This window comes from Tasmannia lanceolata, unplaced genomic scaffold, assembly GCF_043159265.1.
Source record: "Tasmannia lanceolata isolate RefF3 unplaced genomic scaffold, GAP_Taslan_0.1 ptg000007l, whole genome shotgun sequence".
NCBI classification, from domain to species: Eukaryota; Viridiplantae; Streptophyta; class Magnoliopsida; order Canellales; family Winteraceae; genus Tasmannia; species Tasmannia lanceolata.
This window is the reverse complement of record NW_027518684.1, coordinates 16,139,726-16,166,026: the sequence shown is the minus strand read 5'-3', so window position 1 is coordinate 16,166,026 and position 26,301 is coordinate 16,139,726. Positions and strand designations below refer to the sequence as shown.

The 26,301-nt window shown below is 41.7% G+C and overlaps 1 protein-coding gene across 1 annotated transcript; it reads right to left on the bottom strand.

Moving 5' to 3' along the window:
- Positions 1-1,298: 1,298 nt before the first annotated feature.
- Positions 1,299-17,156, bottom strand: LOC143882094 (uncharacterized). The gene is made up of 2 exons (XM_077385497.1): positions 16,908-17,156; positions 1,299-3,446 (listed from the first exon to the last, which is right to left on the bottom strand). Exon 2 carries the CDS (start codon positions 3,415-3,417, stop codon positions 1,429-1,431), a length of 1,989 nt encoding a protein of 662 aa, XP_077241612.1. The 5' UTR covers positions 3,418-3,446; positions 16,908-17,156; the 3' UTR covers positions 1,299-1,428.
- Positions 17,157-26,301: the final 9,145 nt, after the last annotated feature.

The window sequence follows — 26,301 nt, the reverse complement described above, 5'->3', positions numbered from 1 at the left end:
AGTCTACATTCTATAACCTAATATGATCTTCCTGAGAAATTATATGATGAAGGGCCTTATGAACACGTACGCATCATCCCATCCTTGATATTTGATCCAACGGCAGCTCTGCTGTTGGGTCAAATATCAAGGGTGGTACCTTTATCGTACCATCTCTATGTGTTTATACAGCCCTTCATCATATGATTTCTCTGATCTTCCCTACTACTATAGACACTGCTCGACTGACATGCCAAAAGCCTTCCAGGTGAAGAATTTAGGAATTACAAACCACTAGCTTTGCAGCCACATCCAATCGTCTTTCTCGTAATCAGATCCTGAAACATGCATAAAGGGCAGCCCAGTGCACGAGGCTCCCGCCATTGCGGGGTCTGGGAAGGGCTAGATGTACGCAGCCCTACCCCTGCTTTGCAGAGTGGCTGTTTCCGTGACTCGAACCCGTAACCACAAGGTCACAATGGAGCAACCTTACCTTTGCGCCAAGGCTCGCCCTCTGAAACATGCAACAATCATTGAGAAAAATCACATGATAGTTCAATTATTCAGCTAAATTAGTGACAGAGAAGATTTGTATTTACTTGGGTAACATGAGAGCATAAAAGGGAGAGTAAGGTGATTGTCACCTTATTTTGTCCAAATAAAAACCGATTCGAAGAAAAAGGTTAGAGAAATTGATATTGTGCGCACCCGAATCAATGATCTAAGAAAGATTGGGAGAGGAGAGACTAAGATTAGTTTGCATAGACGCTAGTGCCTGATTGTGTAAACAAAGAGGAATCAGTCGAGGTCCCACCTTCCAGTTGTGATGAGAATTCTTCATATCTTCTAGAACTGAGGTGAAACATATCTGATGTAGAAGAACCACTAGGGTTAGTAGTAGATGCTCCAATAATCGTCTCTGTCCCACTCAATGTACCACTTATTTAGTGTTTAGGACCTCATAACATACCTAATGAAATGTAGGGTTCATTTTTTTAATGGATACCTCTAATCACTACTTGCAGTCAATCTTATATGAAAATTAAATATAATTTTGAGTACAATCATCAGCTCCGGTCTCAAAATCCTGTTAGTCTGAGATCGTGCCAGCTCAAAATTATACCTAAGTTTGAGTCCAATAATTGGTTTGGGGCTTCCAATCGATTGTCACAATCTCAAACGTAGCCGTTTAGTTTTCTGTGTCTATTCACTTTCTGGTCAGTTAGAGCTGGAAAAGCACAAGTAGCCGGTAAAGCTAAACTCGAGGGTGCTATTAGAAGTGAATCTATATAGAGAGATGGCAAGAAAGGCACAAAGAGTAAGACTGGGAACTGGATTTTTTTTTTAAGCAGCAACAAGAACCATCCACATCATGAAGCATCAACAACAACAGCAAATCCAAGAACTTTTTCTGTCTTTTTTTTCCCTCATCATTGGAGTGCTTCTTCCCTAGGGAGATGGGGAATTAACAAACTGTCTGGGTAAGCTAAAAAGGTCCTTCCCTGCAAATGGCGATGTCCATTCATGCGAGCCTGCCGATGACGATGTATCTGTTGAGACCCCACCACGCTCCTGCAACCCCACGACGCCGTTGCCAGCCGACCTTGTAACCTTCCCCCCTGCTGAAATCTCAGACAGCCCATCATACATCAGACTACTCTTCGCGTACAAAGAGAGTCCCAGCAATAGCCCGTTTCCATTTGGCCTCGAGGATGGTGATGAATCCACACTCCAGTCTATATTGGTGTAGTCGCACTGAGGCATTGAGCCCCCCGTGGTGTTCCAATCCACGGGTGACGATGAACCAGACGTCCCGTTCGAGCCCCACCCTGTGAACAGGCCCAAAGAAGATGGTAGAGCAAGTGATGAAGATGGTGATGGTGGTGGCCCATTTGTGTTCCACGAACCGAGGCCCCCCCACCCAGTTGCACTCGAGTCCATGGGGCTCGATGCAAATGTTTGATATCGAGGTTGGTGATAGAACTGCTGGGAGCTTGGATTGCTGTTACTCAAACCCACACTTGGCAAGTGCCCTAGACCCACATTTGGCTTTAGGGTTTCGACACCAGTAATGATGTTTGGATACCATCCACCTTTCCCCGGCGGAGGAGAGGAACCTAGGCTCGTTGTAGGGCTCTGTTTTGCATTGACAGACTGCGGACGCTGCATCATGATCACGGGTTCTCTCACGGTCCCTGTTTGGATGTTCTTTATTTCATTCCCCACAACATAAAGGGACTCTGCCTTTGTGGGTGGTGGTGGTGGTGGTGGTGGTGGTGCAACCTGCAAAGGTGAAGCCAATGAATAAGAAACAGAAGGTAGGCTTGAGCTTGAAGCCGGCCACCTCTTCTCAGCTGGTATTGCCACTTGCGTCCTTGCCCACTCTGACTTTAGCTGAATCCTTCTCAAAGACTGCGAGTTTCTGGTTCCAGATTCTGTGGAGGCCACCATGGGCACAGCCCCCTTGGCGTAGTTAAAATCTCTTTCATCTTTTCTCTGTTGTAATGTAACATTTGCAACAGCCTTCCCTTGTATTCTCGACAGGTTCTGATTGGCAGACACAGCCAACTTACTGCCATTCAAAGCCGGGTCACCAGTTTCTTCGGGCTTTGGCGGAAAGGCAGCTGGTTCCAGTTTCTGAGCCCTTAAGGTCTCACCTGCCTTCTTCAAATCCCCCTCACAGGCCACAACAGCCCTTTCAACCTCCTGTATTGTGCACTTGAACCTTACCTCTATATCTGCAATCTGAGCCATCTCTTCGGCAATATCGATTTTTAGGTTACCCCCACTGTCAAGATTCAAATCCTTATTCTGTGCTGCTTCCTCGCCTCCTTCAAAAAGCCACGCAACCGATTCCTCAACCCTGCCTTCATTCAAAATCAGGGCCATAGTTGCACGTTCTGAGGAGAAACCCATTGCCACGAGCTGCTGGCCGAGCGCTTCGAGTTTTCTGGACATGAGGTAGCCAGTGCACCGCTCGTGCAACTCTTGGGCCCGCCTCTCCTTCTGGCGCTGGTGCTTCTTTTCATTCTTCTGCCTAGTCTTCTCTCTCTTGTCGTTGTCGGAACCGGGTATGGGTTCTGGCCGAGAAATATGACTAGCGGACTTGTCTTTCTGGTCTTCTGACTCACCGGAGCAGCTATCGTTGTTGGAAACTGAGTCATACTCCGCACCTGTCCCGAGTGAGCTGCCAGAATGATCATCCGTTTCATCAATGGTTCGGAATCGACCATTGTTGTGGAGTGGGGGAGAAGAGGCAGTTGGCGCAGTTTCAAGGGTGTGGAATGTCCCTGAAACTGGATTGTATGCACTTGCTGGAATGCCATTCCCCCCTGCATTAGAAGGTGCAGTTGATGGCTTCGAAGAAGCCTTCTGTTGTTCCTTCGGTGCCTTAGCAGAGGACTTATCCTTAGACTTGGATCTCGATGCTGGAGACATTTCTCTGAATTCGGATCGCTGAAATATTCCTGCCATTTGAAGGCAAAAAGTAAAATGATTAATTGTGGAGAAGATAAAAGGACACCAATTTGACCAGTGTACATTATCTGCGTATACTGGCTCTCAAAGAACTAAATGTCCAAGGGAGGTATTTCAGCAACATTTCTTATATTGTGCTCAGAATTTCAGGAAATTTAAGACATAATTAATACAGAAACTATCATTCAAAATAAAATAAAATAAAATAAAATAATACAAACTTAGAGCAGAGAGCACAAAAGGATTCACAGAAATTGCAAGGAAAAGAAAGACTCCATTAGCAATCAACTCACATGCATACGATAATGTAAGCATAGTCCTCAAAGGAGATCCCAGATCTCCCTAACAATCACTATCATTGTTCTTCTTGTTCTTTTTTGTCTTTTGAAAGGTAATATGAACCCTTCATTACGAAAAGGGAGGAAAAGAAGAAGAAAAAATTATGTACCGCCTTTTTTTAAGATCAGACAAAGTATTAAAACAAGGAATCAACATCATTTTCAAGATTTCTCCTGAAGACCAAATCAAGTACCACTTTCCCCACACACCTAGCTCAACACAAGGTCAAAAATTGCTCGCTGGCCGATCGACGAAATCTTTGTCAATCCCGCCAAGTTTTCTTGGGCCCCGCAATGTCAGGACAGATCCAAGACGAGCTATCAGTAGGAACAGAAACTCCCGATCAGATATGTGATGTCACTAGAAGGACTTACCAATCCCAGCTACAACGAGAACATGCAGGAAGACCAAATCCCAGATCGCTCTTCATACGACCAGATGCTAACATGAATCACCACCTCAAAACCTGGCATCTCAAAAGAAGTCGAGGGAGGAGCCATAACAAAAGGCAAGTCCTTCAAAACTGCAGAATCCAAGTTAAAGACTTGACCTCCACTCTCCTCATGAAATTTACCACAATTGCCTTGCCAGTCACGCCTGCAACCTCTGCCTGTTGAGGACCCATCAAAAGATCCATTGCCATCGGCTCACTGTAAATGGGTTGAATGAATCCACACCCCAGCCAACAATGTTTCCACGAGCAGAGGAAAGTTCTATTGACCAATAGTAACATCCTCAATAATCAAGCTGGGAGCCAAACCGACCAGCATAAACTTAGACACAGCCGCCACCTGCAACCTGGAATCTGAAGGTTCATCTAGAGACGGTGCAGATCAAACTCCTTAGTCAATAAGAGGAGTGGGTGACTCAATTGTTGAGCCAACCAAATGACTCATAGCCATGCAATTTTTTTTTTTTTTGAAAGATCATTGACATGCAAATGACTTCCAGACATGTCCTTGCAACCCGAAGAGCCACCGAGAGAGAGGAAAAGAGAGAGCGATTTTTGAGGAAATGGCTACATGTGTCCATTTCCTCCATTGTTAACCAGTGAGATTCAATTTTTGAATTTGTGTCTTCAGTTTTATCTCTGCTTTTCGCCTGAAAAGTGGAGATTCACTCGTTAGCCAGTGAATTTGATTTCCATGGGAGCTCCTCGAGACAGATAGTGCACCACTTGTGACACGTGGCAACTGATAAAGTTTTTTAAAAATCTGTCACACTGTCCCACATTTTATGGTTTTCTGCCTTCCTGAATATCCTCACCTGTAGGATCAAAATGGTGAAAGTTTCTGCAGTTCTGATCAGTCCCATTGTCTTCCCAGAAGACACTCTTTTAATCCATTGTGGTTTGAGGAAAAATAGATCGTTGGATCAAATACTCCGTCCGATCAATAGGTCCGCAATCCATGGCATCATCTTATCTGCTAGAGCTCCCATGGAATTGAACTCCAGAGGTTCCACTAACGCCAATGTAAACGTGACCAAAGCAACCCCTTACGACTGGAAGTCTCTAGCTGGGATCGATCTGGTTACACGCTGAACCTCCTTTTCTTCACTACTCACCGCCACTAGAAAACAGAGGTTGCTGACCAAGATGTGGACCACAGCGTGTATAAACTTGAAACTCTCTGGTCATAATATTGAACCTTGGACTATCCAGCTTCCTTCCATCGAATCCAGGTCTAATTCAAACACCTGACCAAAGATGGATCCAATGTGTTGAATGTCAATGTTGTCCAAGGGTGCAGTGGGACACCCATAACAAACACCCAAATTGATCTTGCGCCTGAACGACAAGCCAGGTACCAGGGGTATAATAGATCAAGAACATCTTCATTAGCTTCTCTTCCCATTCTGTAGATGTGTGTCGCTTCCTTATTTTTTGAAATATATATATATATATATATATATATATATATATATAGAGAGAGAGAGAGAGAGGAAAATGATTGTGAGCTTGAAGCTCATATAGCTTATATGAGCTTGAGGGTCCAAACACATGGGTCCCAAATTTTTTGTGGTGATCAAAACCATTCATTTACAAGGCCCCATCATAGATAAGGTGTGTACCAAAAATCAGCTCCATTGGATCATCCTAACAACTCCAAAAGCGAAGGGCAAAAATGGGCAGATTTGTGGCAAACGGTGTCTGTCCATTTTGCCCTCCACTTTTGGATGGGTTAGGATGATCCTATGGAGCTGATTTTTTGTACACACCCTATCTATGTAAGGGCCTTTCAAATGAATGTTTTGGATCATCCTAACAATGTGGGCTCACATGTGTTTGGGCCCTCAAGCTCATATAAGCTATATGAGCTTCAAGCTCATATATATATATATATAATATATGAAAGTTACATTAGGGACAATGAGTCCCACTGTCATTACAAAGTATCAAACAAGGCATTCCAGGGCATACCCTGAATTACCCAAAAGAGCCATTTAGGCCGTAGAAACCTACACCTACCATAAACGACGTAGAGCATATCTTGCTCCACAGATCAACTAACAAATATGCTTCCCCAAGGCGCCATAATTTCTTTCCAGAACTACCACTGACTCTCCTATTCTCTCTCATCGAGATTTCTCGAAGGACCAACCCCCTTGGGGTATCTACTTCTTCCTTGTAACTCACCTAAGGTGGCATTGTATAGCCCAGTTGCACTAACATTTCATCCACAAATTAAAATCGCCATTTTGTCAGTAAAAAACCTAGGATTATATACTCTACTTCAACCACCGACCAGATCTTTCCAAAATCCACATTCTTTTTCCAAAAAACTCATCTATTTAACCTATTGCCCAAAAAGGCTCATTCTGCTTCCTTACCATCTTTAAAAGTTTCTTCACCAATCAGAACTAAGTTCCAACTTCCCAAAAACCATATGTCACAGATCAAAGCACCAAAACATTAGGCTCGGAACTTTCACGCACATTCGTTCAATTCTACCAATAGGATCCCAATATCTAATTCCAATTCCAGATCATTGGAGAAGTATTCAGAGGTGAATTGCGGATAAGGAACCTCTTCCACTGGATTCAACCGGATTGCTATTGGTTCTAAGATCTTGCGAATGCAAAGAGTTCGCTTCACCTCCCATTCTATCCGTCTCTAGTTGTTCGTATATTCCATGCAGCCTCGGAAAAAAGGAAGTTTATAAACCGGTATACATATATCCTTTACATTATAAGTACCAGTTAAAGGGAAAAATTCATCCGCAATGAGCCTGTAGTCCTCTTGAAACTGCTTCCATTGCCGTTTGATGATTCCTTTAACTAATTCAGGGGCGGTTGGAGCTTCCACGGAGGCTTTTACAACATTGTATTTTAGATTGTGAACCCACCTGCAATGATTATACCATTCCACACAATCGGTAAACTCTCTTCGTAATCTCTTGTAGGTTCGAGAAGCCGAAGAAGAAGAAGTCATTCTCCTAGTTACTAAAAAAGTTTTACTTACCTTATCTAAGGGATTCCAACCGATCAGTTAATATTATCGCCATTACCCCTTGTGTAAATAATGTAGAAAGAAACCACCCATAATTGCGTATCCTTGGGCCCAAAAAAGTAATTATTACGGCCTTAGGTTTCTTTCCCAACAAGGATAAACACATGTTCGACTTTCCAAGGGAAGAAGACGTACCAACAAGTATGAAACGTGTCACCTGGGAGTCTGGGACCCATTAATACCTAGACTTGATTCCTTAACCCAAAAAACTACACCTGGAAAGAATATGAGGCTTTTCTCCAGGCCTGACGTCCCATCAAATGCTGCAATACCTGACACGAACAGGATAAGCCAGACTTTGGCAGTTGAGGGAAAGAATCGTGGCCCACAAATTTGCGCAAAAAGTTTCCCAGCAGTTTATAAGCTTTGCTGTTAGATTTTCTAACCTTTTTGTGACTTGGCTATGACGTCCTCCTAGCTGGCCAATAGAGAAAGATTCCATATTACTTCCCTTGGATTTGACATCATTTAAGGCCTGGGAAAATCCACTACGATTTTGAGTTTTGAATTTCAAAGGTAGATCTTGGGATCCACACACATGAGAGATACCGGGTTGACTCAACTGAGTTAGGACGGGTCCCAAATCATCCCGCCTATCACCCGCACCCCCCTCACCTGACTTTGATCTGAATTGTCCATCCGCCCCTAAAATTTTTCGCTCATTCGACCTCATTCGACAAGGGTCTTGAGGATCAACCAAAGGTGGTAAGTTCAATGGATCAGCAAGGGATGGGGAGACCTTCTTTGACAGCTCCAGAAGAAAGGGCTTGAAGGGCCGAGAGACAATATCAATTCTGAAGGTGGTCTCCTGAACTCGGATATGAACAAAAGGCCTTATTTCATCCATCTCCGAGGGAAGGATCAGAGCTGAGGCAATCGCCATTCCTTCCATCTTCACTCTTAAAACTGTACCAAAGAGACGGCCCAAAACCTCTAACCGTAGATGTCGCCCATACATGAAGGGGAATTCCTGAAAAATTGATCCACATCGCCTTCTTCTCAGGCTTGATGATCGAGCTCCACGCGGAGAGAGAGGAGAGGAAATTCCCAGAAGCATTCGCTTCCACCTTCAAGACCTTCTCTGTCATTGCTTCACTGGTGAACATGAACAAAATCTTGTTGTGACCGAAGGTACGTGGCCTAGGAAGAGTTGGGATTTTCCAATGATTTTTCGCTCGATTCCAAATATCTGACAGGCTCCAATTGTCCCATTTTGGCCTACCAACCAAATAAGATTTTAGAAGGTTACTTCGTTCCACCACCTCTTTACCAGAGATAACTAAGGTTGGAATTTCGTCAATAGAACTGGAGGTTTTGTTCCCAGAATCCGGCCAAAGACCCCCAGATTTTTCCTCCAATACTTCTTTAGGTCGCCAGAGTCTCCCTTTTTCTTTTACGATCTTACAATCCTGGCACTTAAACCACTATATGAAATTAAAGTATCTGCAATCCTTGCAAACCTAGTCTCCAATTTGGGATCCCAAATTTGACATATTTTCCATCATGCCTCGAGGAGTACTGGAGTTACTACACACCATTTCGCAACAATCTTCTCTTTCTCAGATCTCCATTTTACAATTTATTTTCACTTCAGAAGGAGATCCAAGGCGGAGATGCCTGGGAATTCTTTACGCAACAGCCCACAAGAAATCAAATTGTTCTTGATTTTGAACAGAATCCGTCCAAAGGATGACTCAGTCCCTTTTAAGGTTTGCACATTCCTTTCCAGCCAAACAGACTAGAAGACCACAAGAGGAGTGTTTGGCCCATTATGTGTCGCTTCCTTTTCTTCCAATAGCTTGAACAAGAAGGAACTTGTGCTCAGAGGTTTAACATTCAAGTCATTTTGAGCCTTCCACCTACGTGTTCCCCACTCTGTCAAGATGTCTACATCCAGTTCATAACCGAAAACCTCTCCAACTAATTTACATTTCAGCTCTTCCCATTAATTTCCACTACTGAAGGTTCTGTGATGAACAAAAGTTCGTTGTTCTAAGACACCGCCTTCAGAAAGGTTAATACATATCCACTGCGTTCCCTTAGCTCATCCTTAAATAGGTACATACCTCTCTTTTTTTTTTGAAATGGCAAATAGGTACATACCTATACTCCTTTCCAATGTTTTGTATAGTCTTTTCAAGCATACTGCTTCTTCCTCTACTCATCAGCTTGGCTTTTCTCTTCCAAGTTCGGCACCCTAGTTACCACCCTCATCTCCTTATCAGCTCTAGCCCAGAACTTGAAGCAAATCTTACATCTTCTCCAGAAGATGTAGTTCCGGAACCTACAACAAAATCATCCATCCATATTCTCTTTTACTTCTGACCATGCCGACCTACTCCAGACTTTTCTGACTCTTCGACAACACTTTACCCCACTTCTCATTTCCCATCATAGGATCCATCTCCAACAAAAATTCAACTAATACACGTCAAAAGATCATGTGTTGAAAGTTGTTGTTGATGTTGTATTCAATCGCTAAGTAGCAACAACTGGTTCAAGACGACTTGTTCCTTAACTATGGAAATAAATGTCCCCACTTAAGCATACTTTCAAACTCAAGTATAGGTCTTCCTCATTCCAATACTTCATCACACAATATACAGTTGGGGCTCTAATAATTAATATTGTCGGTGGCCACATTTTATATAAAGTATTAGAGAGCATTAATTATCATATATAGTTGGGGCTCTAATAATTCATGCTCCATATGTTTATAATCTCTAAGGCTTTGTTTGGTTGCAAAAAGTAGGGAAGACGGCTGAGCATTTCTAGGAATATGAAATACCAAATGTTGTTTGGTTGTCATTTTTTAGCTCAAATCCCATTGGACTTCTAGACATGGAAGAGACATAATTATTAGCTTTTGGCTTAGGTGGCGCCTATGTGGCGGGATTGTCCCCTCCCCTACTTTTCCAATGCCAAACCTTGTTTTTGGTAAAATTTAGAGGGGAGAAGAGTAGAATATGAAATGCCATGTGTAAGCATTACTTTTTTCTCTCTTTCTCTCTCCTCTCTCTCTCTCTCTCTCCTCTTTCTCTCTCTTCTATTTATTTTGTTAATGACACCCCTCCATTCTCCCACATGCTTTGACATCTAACCAAACACACTACCAAAATTCTCCAAAATTCCCTCTAATCTTCTCAGACAAGTCTACACATATCCCACCCTTGTCACCTCCTTGTTGACTACTACTTCCACTAAAATCTCATCTAACCAAACAGAGCCTAATAGCTTATTGCATAGACCAGGTTCCACTGTTGATAATTAACACTCGTATTTCTAAATACAAAAACCCAGTGATATAAGACACAAGAGAGTACCTTCTTAGGAAACATTGTTCAAAGTGCGTACATGTGAACAATAATGCTACTCAAAGTACATATTGTATTTAAGTATATAGGAAACATTCTTCTGTCTCTTCAATGGAATTCGTTGTGGTGATTGCAGCAACCATGGACTCTGGCGTGGCAATGGCAATGACATCAATGGCAGATGTGATCAGGATAACAGTAGCTGACCCTCACTTGACAATGGCAGTGGGAGGTTATCAAGTCTTTTTCTTGTAAGACAGACATGTGTAGAACCTAGTGCATGAGAAACATAGGTAGGATAATGGCAAAGAGTTGGATTTTTTTTCATGTGCCACGTAGTAGGAGCACAGGGCAACCTATATGGTAACTAATACTCTCTAATAACTTATCTAAAATGCGGTCACCAAGAAAATTAATTATTAGAGCCTCAACTGTAGCTAGCATCAATCACCACCGCTCCCTTACACTTAGCCACGTGCAATTTCTTTGCCCAACTCTTTGTCCTTGCCCTGTCCACATTTCTGGTACACTAGGTTTTATACATATTTATCTGGCAAGAGAAAAACACAGTAACTTCCTAATGCCACTACCAAGTCTGGTGTTACTGCCCTGCCGGCATCTGCTATTGGTGCCGCTTCCACTGCCATGCCAGAGTCAAAATTGTTGTGATCACCACAACAAATGTCACTGAAGAAATTAAAGAATGTTTCCTATGTGTCTACATATAGTATGTACATTGAACACCATTATTATTCACTTGTCCGTACCGAATTTGAACAACATTTCCTAAGAAGATACTCTCTCATATCTTATACATCACACGATTTTTGCGTTATTAGAAATAATAAAGTATAAATTATCAGCTTCGGACCAATGTTCGTTTCTGGTCGCTTATCAGCTTCGGAACAATGTTGGTTTCTGGTCCGAGCGATAAGATATTAGAGATTACAAATTTATGGAGCATTAATTGTTACAGCCCCAAATGCATGTTGTTTATCATATTCGATTTCCTATCATATTTAGGATTACTTCCTTTTTTAGCTTTTGATGAACCATGGATTTTCTTCCATTACTTCAATTTAGCCTTTTGATGCTTCAAGTCCCCACTATATTGATATCCTTTCCACCCTTTAGTATATAATTTGTTCCATTATTTCTTAGCAACCTTATCAAATCCCGATGTCCCCAATAATGCTATATTCAGCTTGAATGATGTAGGGCCTCCCATCCAACTTCAATACAAAATAATTGGATTATGATTTGAAATTGGCCTTGATAGCAACGACTTAACTATCCAAAATCTCCTTTGAGATTGGATCTCTTTGGTTATTTGTCCATGTAAATATGACCCCTTCGGACCATTAGGTATACTTGCTCTATCTCTATGATTTTCATGTCCCTAAACAATTAAGCATAAGGTCAAACACCATGCCGCAAAATCAGATAAGTGTACAATAATGCTAGAGTCCAAATGATATCCATATCCAAACTACCAATTATTATGCAGTCCACAAAGATCAAATGCAATACATAAACCACTAACTAAAACTTACACAGGGGTTCAAAGTTTCATTATTTCTCAGCTACCTTATCACATCCCATTGTCTCCAACCATGCTAGATTCTGTTTGAATGACATAGGGCCTCCCATCTAACTTCTCATATCCAAAATAATTGGATTATGATTTGAAATTGGCCTCGATAGCAACAATTGAAACTATCTAAAATCTCCTTTGAGATAGGATCTCCTTGATTATTTGTCCATAAAAAATCGGCCCCTTCCAATAATAAATCAGTTAAGTATTCTTGATCTATCTCTATAATTTTCATGTCCCTGCTCTATTTTCATGAGATTGGATAATGATTTGAAATTGGCCTCGATAGCAACGACTGAACTATCCAAAATCTCCTTTGAGATTGGATCTCTTTGGTTATTTGTCCATGTAAATATGACCCCTTTCAAGAATAGGACAATTAGGTATACTTGCTCTATCTTCATGATTTTCATGCCCCTAAACAAGTAACAATAAGGTTCAACACCATGCACAGAAATCAAGTTAGTGTAAAACAAAGCTAGAGTCTAAATGATATTCATGTCCAAACCACCAATTATTGTGCAGTCCATAAAGATCAAACGAAATAAATAAACCACCAACTAAAACTTAAGCAGAGGAAAGTGCAGCCAGCTTGAAAGAAAAAACAAACTTTTGGAAGGACGATTTACAGTGCAGCCAGCTTGAAAGAAAACATGAAAGGTGGATCAAACTTCAATGACAAGGAAAGTGAACTTCCTGGTTCTCTAGGAACTAATATTATGTGTGTAAAAGACTTCTTAACAGTCTAATTCCTTGTTTGCAAAATATCATCCTAAGAAAATCTTCTAGATTCTCTAGTAACTATATATGTATAAAACAAATAAACTTCCCAATAGTCTAATTCATTATTTGAAAAGTATCATCCTAAGAAAACACCAACATAAACCCTTATTCAAATAGTTCTAGCAAACACACTTTCGATAAGCAAAAAGCAAGAATAATACAAAACCATTACGTCATCAACATAACCTGCCGTATTCATACTCCAAGTAATTAAAGAATTAGAAATATTTCTTTCTCATGGCATCCCACCCTTTGATGCCTTTACATTGCCATCCCTAAATCAAGCTTCTCCTGCAAGGGTCAATATCCCTATTTACATTTACCTTGAAACGAAGTATATAGCTTTTTTGTAGCTATTTAAATATATATTGTATATGAAAATATCCTTTTAACTCCCCAAAACACTCTCAAAGACTCAAACTTTGAAGGATTATTCATTGGCATCTTGAAAATCTCATGAACTTCAAAAATTCATGAAACAATTGGGCATTTGTGCTTGTCCCTTATCTCATTATCCTTTATTTTCTCAACACTTTCTAGAACAATTTTGCCAAATTTTGAATTGTGAACCACATATATGATACTTTGTCTATTCTTGCACTGACATATTCGTTCTATTTCCACCTCAAACCTGCTACTCATATATATATATATATATATATATATATATATATTGCAGAAAGCTTTCAAAAATCATGAACTACTACGCAAGTACGCATAATGACTTGTGTTTGGTGAAAAAAACATGAGCTGCTAAGCATAATAGTTGCTGTTTGGTAAAAAAAAACATATCACAACATAGTATAGCCTTACTACCAACCTCTGGGTTGCCTTGTTGGTAAAAGTCTCGACTTTAGACAATTAGATTGTAGCTTTGACGATTGGTATCCCAAAAAATCTCTTCACAACATAGTATACCCTTACTGTTGATCCATTAAAAAAGGGTACACAACGGCATACAGAGCTTATGTACTACTAAAAAGCACTTGAACCTCCACATTGGGTTGGAACCATATAGCAAAATTTTAGTTGTTATCATTCTGGATAAGAAGGAACTCCTAGTCTAATAAATACTATTAGTAGGAACTTCACTCGTATTTGAAAGCCAAAGCTGAGATTGTCTCACCAATTCATAGACGCTAACCAGGTAGCCGATTCTCTTAGTAAAAATAAAGGACACACACCAGGAAAAAGTAGTTAAACTGATCATACAAATAGCACAAATAAAAGAAAGAAACCTAAACCAACAACTTAAGTATTCACATCTTATGACAAAAGTGATCATGAGCACCCAAAGCCTCACAGTCAACCCACTTCTTATACAAAATTCAAAGAAACCTTAGCAGGGTCAAAATAAATCAAGTACAGAGATGGAAGAACCGTTTCAATGGAAATATTAATCAACTCCTACGAGTCAATCCCTAATACAATAAGGAACAAAGAAAGACCTGGATTTTAGGCACATAATCCATGTTAATCATCTGCACTAAGTATTGTTGGAACACCAGTGGCTAACAATATAGAAGGAATACAAGTGACGCAAAAGTTTCCACTATAGTATAGTCCATGAACTAGCTACCAAAAATGATGGAAAAAAGATGAAGCATGCGTAGAAGTGAAGTCAATCCCAAAAACGGTTCCATGCATTATCGGCTATGTTCAAATATTAATCCGGTAATCGGCCCCTGATGTGCTTCGTTTTAGATTGGTGAGAGCGCACCCTGGATCGTCATACTCTTTCGGACAGAAGCGTAACTCTAGGGTCTTGGAAAAAGCAACCCAACTAGTAAGAACCCTCGAGTTACACATTCATATTTACCATTGCAAGGCCTTCCTCTCCATACGAAAAGATGCAATCATCATCCTCTGTGTAGCTGACATGATGGACAATAGATCACAATTGTATGAGGTTTCTAAAAAACCAGAACGAGGGTGTGGTAGATTATCAAGTTTTGGACGTCCAAGAATATGAAGAGAACAATAACAAAAGTGTAATAAATGCGGACATCATGCAACTTCTATGATTTGAAAATGAAAATATGATTAAATAATAGATATTTTGAGGCCAAAATTAATTTTGCTAGAGTAAATGTATAACGTTTTCCTCCATTGTAGCATGGCAGGAAGCGCTTGGGTTGGGCAGTCTGGATTTTAACAGAGAAATGAGATTTTGTAAATGTTAATCAAGACCTGGCAATGGATAAAAATCAAGCTAATCCTCTAGATCTAGTTAATATGAGTGACTCAGTGGAAGACGAGTCTTCAGAAAGGAAAAGAAGATGCATGAAAATCTGTTTGTGAGGCTGCTGAGGCAATGAGATTATGGGAGCTTCAGAAACAAAAACTTGTCTCACTTGGATTCTCTGCAACTCCATGGATTACTTAAATGTACTAGAGATATGGTCAAAGAGTGGAAGTTCTGATTTCTAAAAAAATGCACTCCCTCCTTAACGTTTATGAATATCCCTCTTGAACCAGTAATCCAGAAGTATAACATTCTACTTATTCTCCACACAAGAAAAAAGTAAACAATCAAATACCAAATTAACTACCCAAAAGGTCATAAGAAATGAAACCTACTTTAGCTAAATCAAACAAAAACAAAAGGATATGATTAAACTTCTATAAGAAGAAATATAACTTGCAAGCAGCAAAACAAATGAAAAACAGAAGCCTAGATCCATAAAGTAGTTCATAGATTACAAAACCTAAGGGCATCACTAATTGACATGCATCAGCGATCAAAATAGCATCTACTTCAACAAGTAAAATAAGCTTCAAAACCGAATCATGGGACTAAATCCTTGCCAATACAAAAAAGAGTAGAACATTTTCCAAATTGTTCTGCCTCTTCTTCAATCTTCCAGCAAAATCAAGGTTGGGACCTAATTATCATTATCAACACAAAACAAAGGTAGACCATCTTCAAGACATGTTAAGAATCTTCCCAAATTGATACCAATCCCTATCGACAGAAAAGAACAGAATACACCATCTCCAAGACCTACTAGGTCTCTTCCTCAACCTGGAAGAGTGTCTACGGGAACCTGGCTCGTTTTTCTTTACATGAAATTACTTGGGCAACGTCTTGGAGAGAGCTCATCGGATACCGAGTTTCTGCATTCTCTGTAAGTTCTCTTTGATTCTTTTGCCTCTGCAAAGGTCGTAGGCAGAAATTGTGCCATTTTTGCTGAAATTTGATGGGTTTTAATTAAGTTGTCTGGGATTTGCCGGGTTTTCTACAGTTCAAGCTCTCTTCCTAAGAAGAAAAAGGGATGCCGGTGATAAGTCTTTTTCAATGAGCTTAGGATTTGTGGGGGAATATATATATATATATATATATATATATATAGAGAGAGAGAGAGAGAGAGAGAGATGACCATTGAGAAAATGAAAACTCGTGACCTCTGGCTTGCAAACCCTTACAAACCAGTAAAACAAAATCATCCAAATACCTACCAGCAAAGACGTTCTCCGTCTCGGAGCCATATATATATGATCCTCTAAATCATATATCCAACCAGAAACGAGAAACAATGTATTGCCCTAACATTAGAACCACAAAGAAACCCTAACCTTTTTTTTAAAATGTTATTGTATTCCAAAGAAACCCTAACCTAAAAAGAACCAGATAGCGAGACGAGATCACTCCATCTCCTCCTCTTCCTTCACAAAAACCAAACAAATCAAATACCAAATCGCACAATAAACAACATGCGCTCGAAACCCTAACCCACACATAAATCAAAATCCCTAACGGATCCGCACTCACAAGCATTATAAGAGCAAAATGCAAATGGAAAACACAAGATCGACGTGAATAACACGAATCTAACTCCATTTCACAAGAAAATCCATTAGAAAAGACAAAAATAAAGAAAGATCGAGAGAATTCGAAATGAGAACAGACCTGATAAAGAAGAATCGATCTATAATCCTCCGATAGCAGCGCGGAGAAAGGCGGTGGGGTTTTCGATATGAAAATCAAAAGGGTAAAGGATTAGGGTTTTGGGGGGCGAATTTATGAGAAAAGATGGGGAAAATTAGGGCTTCTATCTAGGGTTCTGAATCTGCCTCCCGACGGTCGCTCTCTTGTTCTTTCTTTTTCTCTTTATTTTTGTTTTTACTATTACCCTTTTTATTTGATTTATATTAATTTCTTTCTCTCTCTCTTTTTCCGTCTCTGTCTCTCTCTTCTCTACGTGCACGATGCTAACATTAGGGCCAATTTAATTTGGGTTTTGAGGTCCGAGGGTGTTTTGGGGAACTGGTAAATTCGCACCCCCTGTAGGATAATTCGCATCTCCTGTAACGTGAATTGGCGTCAGAGTCTGCCACATACTATTCTTTACCATGGTGCGAATTATCTCACAGAGGGTGCGAATTTATGATTGCCTTTTTTGTTGTTTCCAATAAATGGTCGAATTTTGGCGTATGGAGCCCACCGGAATCGGGAGAAGCCACCGTGGAAAAGGAATAACAACGTGTTTCGTAGTAAATTTGTGTATTGATATTTGCACACCTATATTTTGATAATGACACGAAATTAGATTGTCTTTTACTGTTAAACCAGCTGTCCAGAATTATTACACTTCCCAAACATGGTTGTACAGCTCTAAGCAGCCAATTAAAAAGGAAAAGACAAAGTGAACTTCTAGCTGCCAATTAAAAAGGAAAACATAAGGTGAGTTTGTGTCATTACCAAAACATGTTTGTGCAGATCTCAACCAAGGTTTAAAATTTCGGTTTCGGTAACCGTTTCAGACCCCACCAAAAACCGAAATTTCGGTCGGAAATTTGGTTCCAAATTCCGGACCCAAATTTCGAAATGGCGAAAAATTGAATTTCAGAAATTTTCGGTTTGGGTCCCCACCGGTATCCGAAATTTCGGATTTCGGTCGAAATTTTAAACCATGATCTCAACAGCCTAAATTTTCTTTTCCATTCCGGTCCTGCCCTAGTTCAAATACATTAGGGAAATGATATTTTCACTCCTTTTGTTTGTCTTTTCTTAAAATTGAAAGGGATTTATAGCTCATTTCCTCTATATGTTTTTATCCCCGATGCACTAATTCTAATACAGAGCTCGTTTCATTACCAATTTACCATGAACCTAATGGGAATTGCCCAAATTTTGCAAGAAATATCCCTGTAGGATACAGCCCGTACAACACCACCAAACTTTGTTTAAATCTTTGAGCATCACGGGAGGATCCAAACCGTCCATTTTGAAGGGCCACAACGTAAATAGGATGCACCCCAAAAAATCATTTCCATAGGATGATCCTAGCCCTCCGATCTAAAGAGAAACTGCATATTATGGAAACATCTATAAATTGGAGGGTTGCGATCATCCTATGGAAATGATTTTGGGGGCACAAACTATTTACGGTGCGGCCCATCAAATAGACGGCTTGGATCATCCGGTGGTGTAGACCGCACAATTCGATTTGAAAAACATGGGTGGGGCCTACAATTAGGCCATAATGTTCCATGGGATGATCCAAGCCGTCCATTTGATGGGCCGCAATGTAAATAGGTTGTGTCCCCAAAACCATTTCCATGGGATGATCGCAACCCTCCGATCTATAGAGGTTTCCATAATATTCAATTTCTCTTTAGATTGGGAGGGCTAGGATCATCCTATATATGGAAATGATTTTTTTTGGGGCGCAACCGATTTACGTATTTGGATCATCCCGTGGTGTGGATCGTACAATTCATTCTGAAAAATAAGGGTGGGGCCTACCTTTCAACAAATTAACTGTTGGGCTCACCAACGAGAGAGAGAGAGAGAGAGAGAGAGAGAGAGAGAGAAAAGTGTTGTACCATCGAAAATGATTTCCATGGGCTGTGAGCTAAATTTAGCTTTGATGCCATTGAATGCTTAGTTGAATTGTTCTAGCTATTGTTCTAGCTATTAAAAAAAAAAAAACTGTATATTTTTCTAGCTAGACGAACAATTGCATGTAGATTGTTATGATCAAACTATTATTGGTTAGAGAGGAAGACAATCAACACGACGAAGTTGTTGTGCAAGATGGGAGCTCAAAGGGGAGATGATATGAAGGAGAGAAAAACCTGAGGTATTGGAATTCTGATCCATACTCGCAACTAATTAAGCCCTACATGTGGTTTTAATAAACTCCATCTAATCCAAATCAAAGATATTGAGTTCCGGTCACAATAAAATCACGATAAAATTAGGGTGACAGGGGCGGGTCGAGTAGGGTTGCCCGAAGCCTCAACCTAAGCCAATCAGGAATTAAATCGGATTGGCATTTCCCAACCCTAACCCAACCCGGCCGAGGTGGCCAACCCAACTCGACCCGAGGGAAGGCCCACCCAACCCGAGCCAAAATTGGGTTGAACGTGTTAGGTTTGGGTTGGGCCCGGTCCAAGTTGCACCCCTATTATCTAATATCTATCAGTATCATTAATAGCACTTAGAGGTGATTGCAAAAGGGACTGATCCAAACTAATTAACAGTATCACAATGAACTGTTTAGCTCAAAAAGTCTAAAGCCCAAAGAGAAATCATCCATCACTGAATCAAATTTTTATTACAATCTCAAATTTCCTGATCATTTTTTCTCAATATTTGAATGACTCATTTAGAATGCAAAGTTAATTAAGCTTTCAATAGATTGAAGAAAGCTTAAAGAAGAAAGTAGGAATAACAGGGGCAAAACGAAATCTGAATCCTGGTACATGATAAAATCATGGCATTCTCAAAGTATTACCATTCTCTTAACGCCTTCCGGACGCCACTGATTCGGCAGAGAACAAGGACCTAACTCTCGAAATAACGGAATCGTGTGTTGGATAATAAGGATGGTCTTTTGAAGGAATCTCAAGAATTGCAGGAACTGGCTTGTTGTAGCTATCAACTAGAAATCTTATCCGATTTGCAACTCGAATGAGAGAATGAAGAGCAAAACAGGAAATTAGCAGATTCATGCTGTAAGTAATGACAAATGAAAGTAGGAAGCAAGGAATGGAAATCAAGAGTCATTTGATAAACAGTCACAAATTGCAATGGCATCTTGTTTGCGTGTCGTGTCGAACTCGACACATGTGTCAACAATAAATTCAAAGTGCCAACGAGTGTTTCAAAACGCAGATGTGGATCAGAACACGGCCAAAGCAAATTCTAGTCGACTCGGCATGATGTGGTCGAGTTCTTGGTTAACATGGCTGAGAACTCAGTTGACCCGGCATTGTAGATGCAGGGGTCAGAACACGGGCAAAGCAAATTCTATTTGACTCAGCACGACGCGATCAAGTTCCCGGTTAACATGGCTTAGTACTTGGTTGATGCGGCAATAACTCATGAGAGTCAAAGGAGCTTTGATTAACTTTGTAGGGCAAAATGCATAATTAGACATGAACGCAGCCAAGGAAAAGGGAGTCGACTCAGGGGCACAATGACGTGGGTGAGTTTTGAAACTATGGTGTCGACTAAATCACAGCATTTCAACAAGCAAGTCATTCAAATCTGCATTTGATGATGTCGTCTGAGTAGCATCGTAAAGGGGCTTTTCTCTGATCATTTCTCCCACTCTTTTAAAAAACTGACGTGGGACTATTCATGGGACCACGCATTGAGGGTTTTGGGGTTGCATAATATTTCCTATAGAACAACGATAGTCTAGTGGCGTAGCTGGAAGCGTAAAGAACGAGTCGAGGTTGATCAATGTCAACACCGATCGGAATAAACCTTCGAATCCACGAAGGGCGCTCGTCGAATCCACGAAGTGCTTTTCTTCGAATCCACGAAGAACGAGATAAACAACTTTCTCTACCAAGAAAGAAGAAAATATCTTTTTTTCATAATACAAACATGAACTGAGCAACAACACAGGCTTTTATTAAAATACTAAAACCACTAACTTCTTCTCCAAGTAAAACTCTACTTTCTAAATCTACTTCAAGCAATTCCTAATTTATCTCGACTCCCAACTCCTAAACTTTTAACAAATAATAAATAAAAGCTATATCTAGACTCTTACTATAAAGCATAAAGGAAACATGCAATATTTAGAGATGCATAGGATTTAGAGGCATTTTGGACTTCGGAAAACTATCCAAATCGTAATCCCTTGCAATCGGAACATGTGGCCACGTCATTCCCCTCCACTTGAAGAGAACTCGACCTTGAGTTCAGTGGTGATGTCGTCATATCATCTCCAACTTCAAAGATTTTACTATGTTGAAGCTTGGCCTTTTCGGCATTACACTTCGATTTGGAGTCGACAAACTTCTTTTTCTTCTTTTTAACACATTTGCATATCCGTTTCTTCTTCTCCTTCTTTGATTTGACAAGGGGTTCTTTTAATGACAAACATAATTGCCGCTCCACTTGAAAGGGTTCGGGTCCTCCTCTAATTTTGACGACGCATAACTTGATGCATTGCTAAGTATTGCTCGAAAGCACAAATGGTAGGAATGAGTTCTTTTTCCGTATTTTGCTCCTCTTTATGCTCCTTTATATCGCACTCCTTCCGATCATCATCTTCGAGCTCGTCACCAACGGCTAGATGTGTAGTACGCCGACTACCTTGGGGACATTGATCGGATTTGCAACCCAATTGATTGCACTTGAAGCACATGATCTATTGCTCAAACTGTGATTCATACGAACCATGACATGGGACTTTGGTCGTTGCCCAAGTAGAAAGAACATCCCAGCATCATCTTCCTTGTGTTTGCAATGCCTCGACCGACTCGCTTGTCCCAACAGGAAGATCCAAAGTCACCTTAACTTTTGCCTTCTGTGGTGTCTACCACAGCTTGCCTCATGTAAAAAGTCATATGATCATAATTAATGGGTAAAAACCTCTCACAAAGGACTTGACCCATCCGTGACTATGTCCGGATTGGTCGCTTTCCCATCATTGAGCGTGAGAGTTGTAGTTGATCCCACCAATGCGAAGCACCTCCCTTGAGTTTGATGGCCACAAGTTTTATCCTTTTCTCCTCAGGAACTTCCATGTAGTAGAAAAATCTCTCAACCGCCGCAAGCCAATCAAGAAAATCTTTGATATAGAGTTGGCCATTAAACTCGGACAAATCCACCTTAATACGATACGCACGATCACGAGCCGTAGATTGTGGAGCGAGACCACGGGTGTAGACACCCCATTTTGACAGGGCCCTAAACCCGCGTATTCGAATGGAATTAATCCGAGCAAAAGAGAATGTGGGGCCCGCTTGTGTGGGACCCGTTTGTGTGGGGCCCGCTAATGTGGGATCCGCTTGTATTCAAATAGAGAATAAGGACATCATCATTTTCTTTTGATTTTTAAAACGGGCGTAATGATTATGTTTTTTGTTTTCTTTTGGTATCCTATGCATGTAATGATTTTTTATTTTATTTTTTTTTTAAAATTAAGAAAATGGGGGGACATGAGGGGGACAACCACTCTCATTTTTCTCTCCCCCTCATGATGACTCATGATGGTTTTCTTCTCTCTCGCGAAGAAAAACCGGAGAAAAAAAAGAAAAAGGAGGAACCAGAGAGAGAAAAAAAAAAGGAAAAACCAGAGGGGAGAGGGAGAGAGAGGGAGATCTGCAGAGGGGAGAGAGAGAGAGAGAGGAGAGATCTGTAGAGAGAGAGAGGGAGAGAGAGAGAGAGAGAGGAGAGATCTGTAGAGAGAGAGAGGGAGAGAGAGAGAGAGAGAGAGAGAGAGTCTTCTCCTCCGGCAATCCAGCCGGAATCCGGCGAGGCCAAACCCATCTCCGACCGGCCATCCACCGATCACCACCACCTTCTCCGGCATCCTCCCAACCAACCACTGGAGCTCCACCGGCATCCACATCTCCTCCACCCCACCTCCAGCGGGCCCCACCTCCAGCGGATCCCACATCAGCGGGTCCTACATCAGAGGGTCCCACATCAGCGGGCCCCACACAAGCACGACTCTGTCAACACCTTCCTGGATCTCTTGTTCCTCCCATAGCTGGCGTAAGTTCATTTTTTTATTTTATTTTATAATTATTCATTCTTCGCACAACAGCGGGTCCCATATCAGTGGGTCCCACATCAGCGGGTCCCACAACAGCGGGTCCCACATCAGCGAGTCCCACAGCGGGTCCCACATCCACGGGTCCCACAGCGGGTCCCACATCAGCGGGTCCCACATCAGCGGGTCCCACAGCGGGTCCCACATCAGTGGGTCCCATAACGGGTCCCACAGCGGGTCCCATAACAGCGGGTCCCAGCGGGTCCCACAACGGGTCCCACAGTGGGTCCCACAACGGGTCCCACATCAGTAGGTCCCATAGCGGGTCCCACATCAGTGGGTCCCACATCCACGGGTCCCACAGCGGGTCCCAGATCAGCGGGTCCCACAGCGGGTCCCACATCAGTGGGTCCCATAACGGGTCCCACAGCGGGTCCCACAACAGCGGGTCCCAGCGGGTCCCACAACGGGTCCCACAGTGGGTCCCACAACGGGTCCCACAACAGCGGGTCCCAGTGGGTCCCACAGCGGGTCCCACATCAGTAGGTCCCATAGCGGGTCCCACATCAGTGGGTCCCACATCAGTAGGTCCCAGTGGGTCCCACAGCGGGTCCCACATCAGTGGGTCCCACATCAGTAGGTCCCACAGCGGGTCCCGCAGCGGGTCCCACATCAGCGGGTCCCACAGCGGCGGGTCTCAGCGGGTCCCACATCCGCGGGTCCCACATCCGCGGGTCCCACAGCGGGACCCACAACAGCGGGCCCTAGTAGCGGGACCCAATGCCAGCGGGCCCCACACAAGCATACCGACTCTGTATTGGCAGCCACCTCATTTTTCTTTTTATATATATATGTCAGCCCCCTCATCTTGATATTGTCAGTCCTCTTCACTTTAATAATGGCAACCCATTTCATTTTGGTTTGTACAGCCCTCTTCACTTTAATAATGGCAACCCATTTCATTTTGGTATGTGCAACCCTCTTGCAAATGGTGTTAACACCCTTATTTGTCCTCCATCTCTTTAAGAGACATGCCTTGTCTCATTAGCATATATTTTTTAGAATTTCCAGTTTGAGAGTCAGTCCTTCAGTCAGTCCAGGAATTTTTCCTATCATCATAGGGGTTAGGATTCTGTCCATCCTCTCATCAAGTCGTGATCTTTACCCGCTCCGGCAAGGTATAGGATGCTGTCCAACCCTTGCCGAGTTATTTTCCTGTTCGTTCCCCCGCAAAGTATAGGATGATGTCCAACCTTTGCGGGATTCCAGAAGTCTCCCTAGCCTTATGATGATAGGATTTTATTCTCTGGTGTCAAAAAAACAACAAAAACATTTCAAAAATACTTGAAAACAACAAAAACATTCCAAAAAACACTTGAAAATTCAAAAACATCTCAAAAACAATTCAAAATCCAAAAACATTTTAAAAATCAAAATTTCAAAAAATCTTGAGTCATGTGCAGAGTAGTTAGGAATTCAGTCCGAACTACGTTGGCTTGATCCCTTTCAACAGGGTACGTAGTGCAGCTTGGGGTTCACATCCCAGGTCCAGCCAAACCTTTAAAAATAAACATTTCAAATATTTCCAAAAATACAAAAAACTTCAAAACCTTTTCAAAAAGATCTTCCCCTAGAGTTAGGAGTCTGTCCTAGATATTTAGGGTGTTTTAGAGTTAGGAGTCGGTCCTGATTTGTATTGATATGGTGTGTCCTGTCGTCTGAGTGTCCCTAGAGTTAGGAGGCCTCAAGTCGATCGGTTAGACATTTAGTCGAATCGATGGCTAGACTAGGAAGCATATAGTCAACCCATGGTTTTCCTTAGAATGCACAGCCTAGGTACACATAGGATGTAGGGCCCACCTGCATTAGCCTAAGGCTAATCAACTTGCATTAGTTAGGACATATAGAGAGTCCTAAAAATTACAATCCACTTGAATTTAAGCAATCGCACAAAAAGCTTTAAACATCAGTCGAGTCTAGTGGATCGAGTCTAGGATAGCGGTCCTAGAGTTTTAGGCATCGTAGTTTAGAATAGGGCACCGAACTACGTTGGCTCTGATTCTTCCCGAGGCCGGGATACGTAGTGCAGCTAGGATGGATGGCCATCCTGGTCCGAGTCAAGTATTGCATTAGAGTCTAGGGTTTGTCGTGTCGGGTCATGTGTCGAGTCGTGTTGTGTTGTGTGTTTTGCTGTGTTTTCTTATTTTTATGTACAGATCCTATACCTTTAGCTGTAGCATGCATGTGCTTGTCCACCAGAACTTAGACACCAATTAGGCATGGCACTCATAACCTAGCTATTCTTAGGCGACATATCTTTCATTTCTTTTGTGTGTGCTTCTTATTCATCTCCGAGACATGCATGATTAGCTAGACGTTATCTCGGAGATATTCGTTCTCATTTCGCATGATTTTCGCCCAAAACTCTTCAAAATTAATAATAAATGGCATAAGAGACCAGGTGCTAGCACTTGGGCGAATTGGGGGCGCCTAATCCCTTCCCCATTCGTCATCAGGCACGAACCCTATTTTATATCTCTGGTTATCCGTTGCAACAGAGCACAGCATGGGATCCAGGGCCCACTTCCTTGGATGGCGACTCTTCTTTGTTTAAGATACGCCTCGAATCTGGGCTAGTCCCCGAATCGAGAGGTATCTCACTTTACATCGCCGCTCATGCTGTGAGGGGCACTCTTTCGAGAGTTCCTTGGTGGGGCTCTCCTTCACGTGGACGATCTAGAGAGACTCGCGCGGGGGCCCGTCCTCCACGCCCGTCTCGGATCGGGTTCCACAGACTGGCGACTCTGCTGGGGAATTTTTGAAACATTGCCTAACTCTGTAAAAATGCCATTTTAATTAATTTTGAAGAAATTTGGGTCAAAACCAAGTTAAATGGGAACTTTATCGTTAGAAATCCAGGGGCACCAAGTAGGGGCGTAAATAAAACAATGGATTCACACACTGCACATCATGCATCGTCATATTCTTTATTTCTTTCATTGTTTTTCATTATTATTGGCTCCACGGGATAGATTCGATGCGTGCCCGACTGGGATGTCATTACATCCTGATGGTACTGTTGAATATATTTCCAAGCTATGCGCCGGTGCTGCAGCCGTAGACATTGGGCGTACTTTTGTCTACAGCAGCCGATGGGCAATGAAGCATACTATGTATAACATTGGGCGTACTTTTGTTATACATATTAAGTATGTTTCATACGCATAGTACCCGATAGATTGAGTCCGGAGCCCTACTTTGTTTTATATATTATGTATATACTTACTGACTTAGTGAAACCCAACTAGGAAGTACCTATGTTTATATAAGTATATTGCA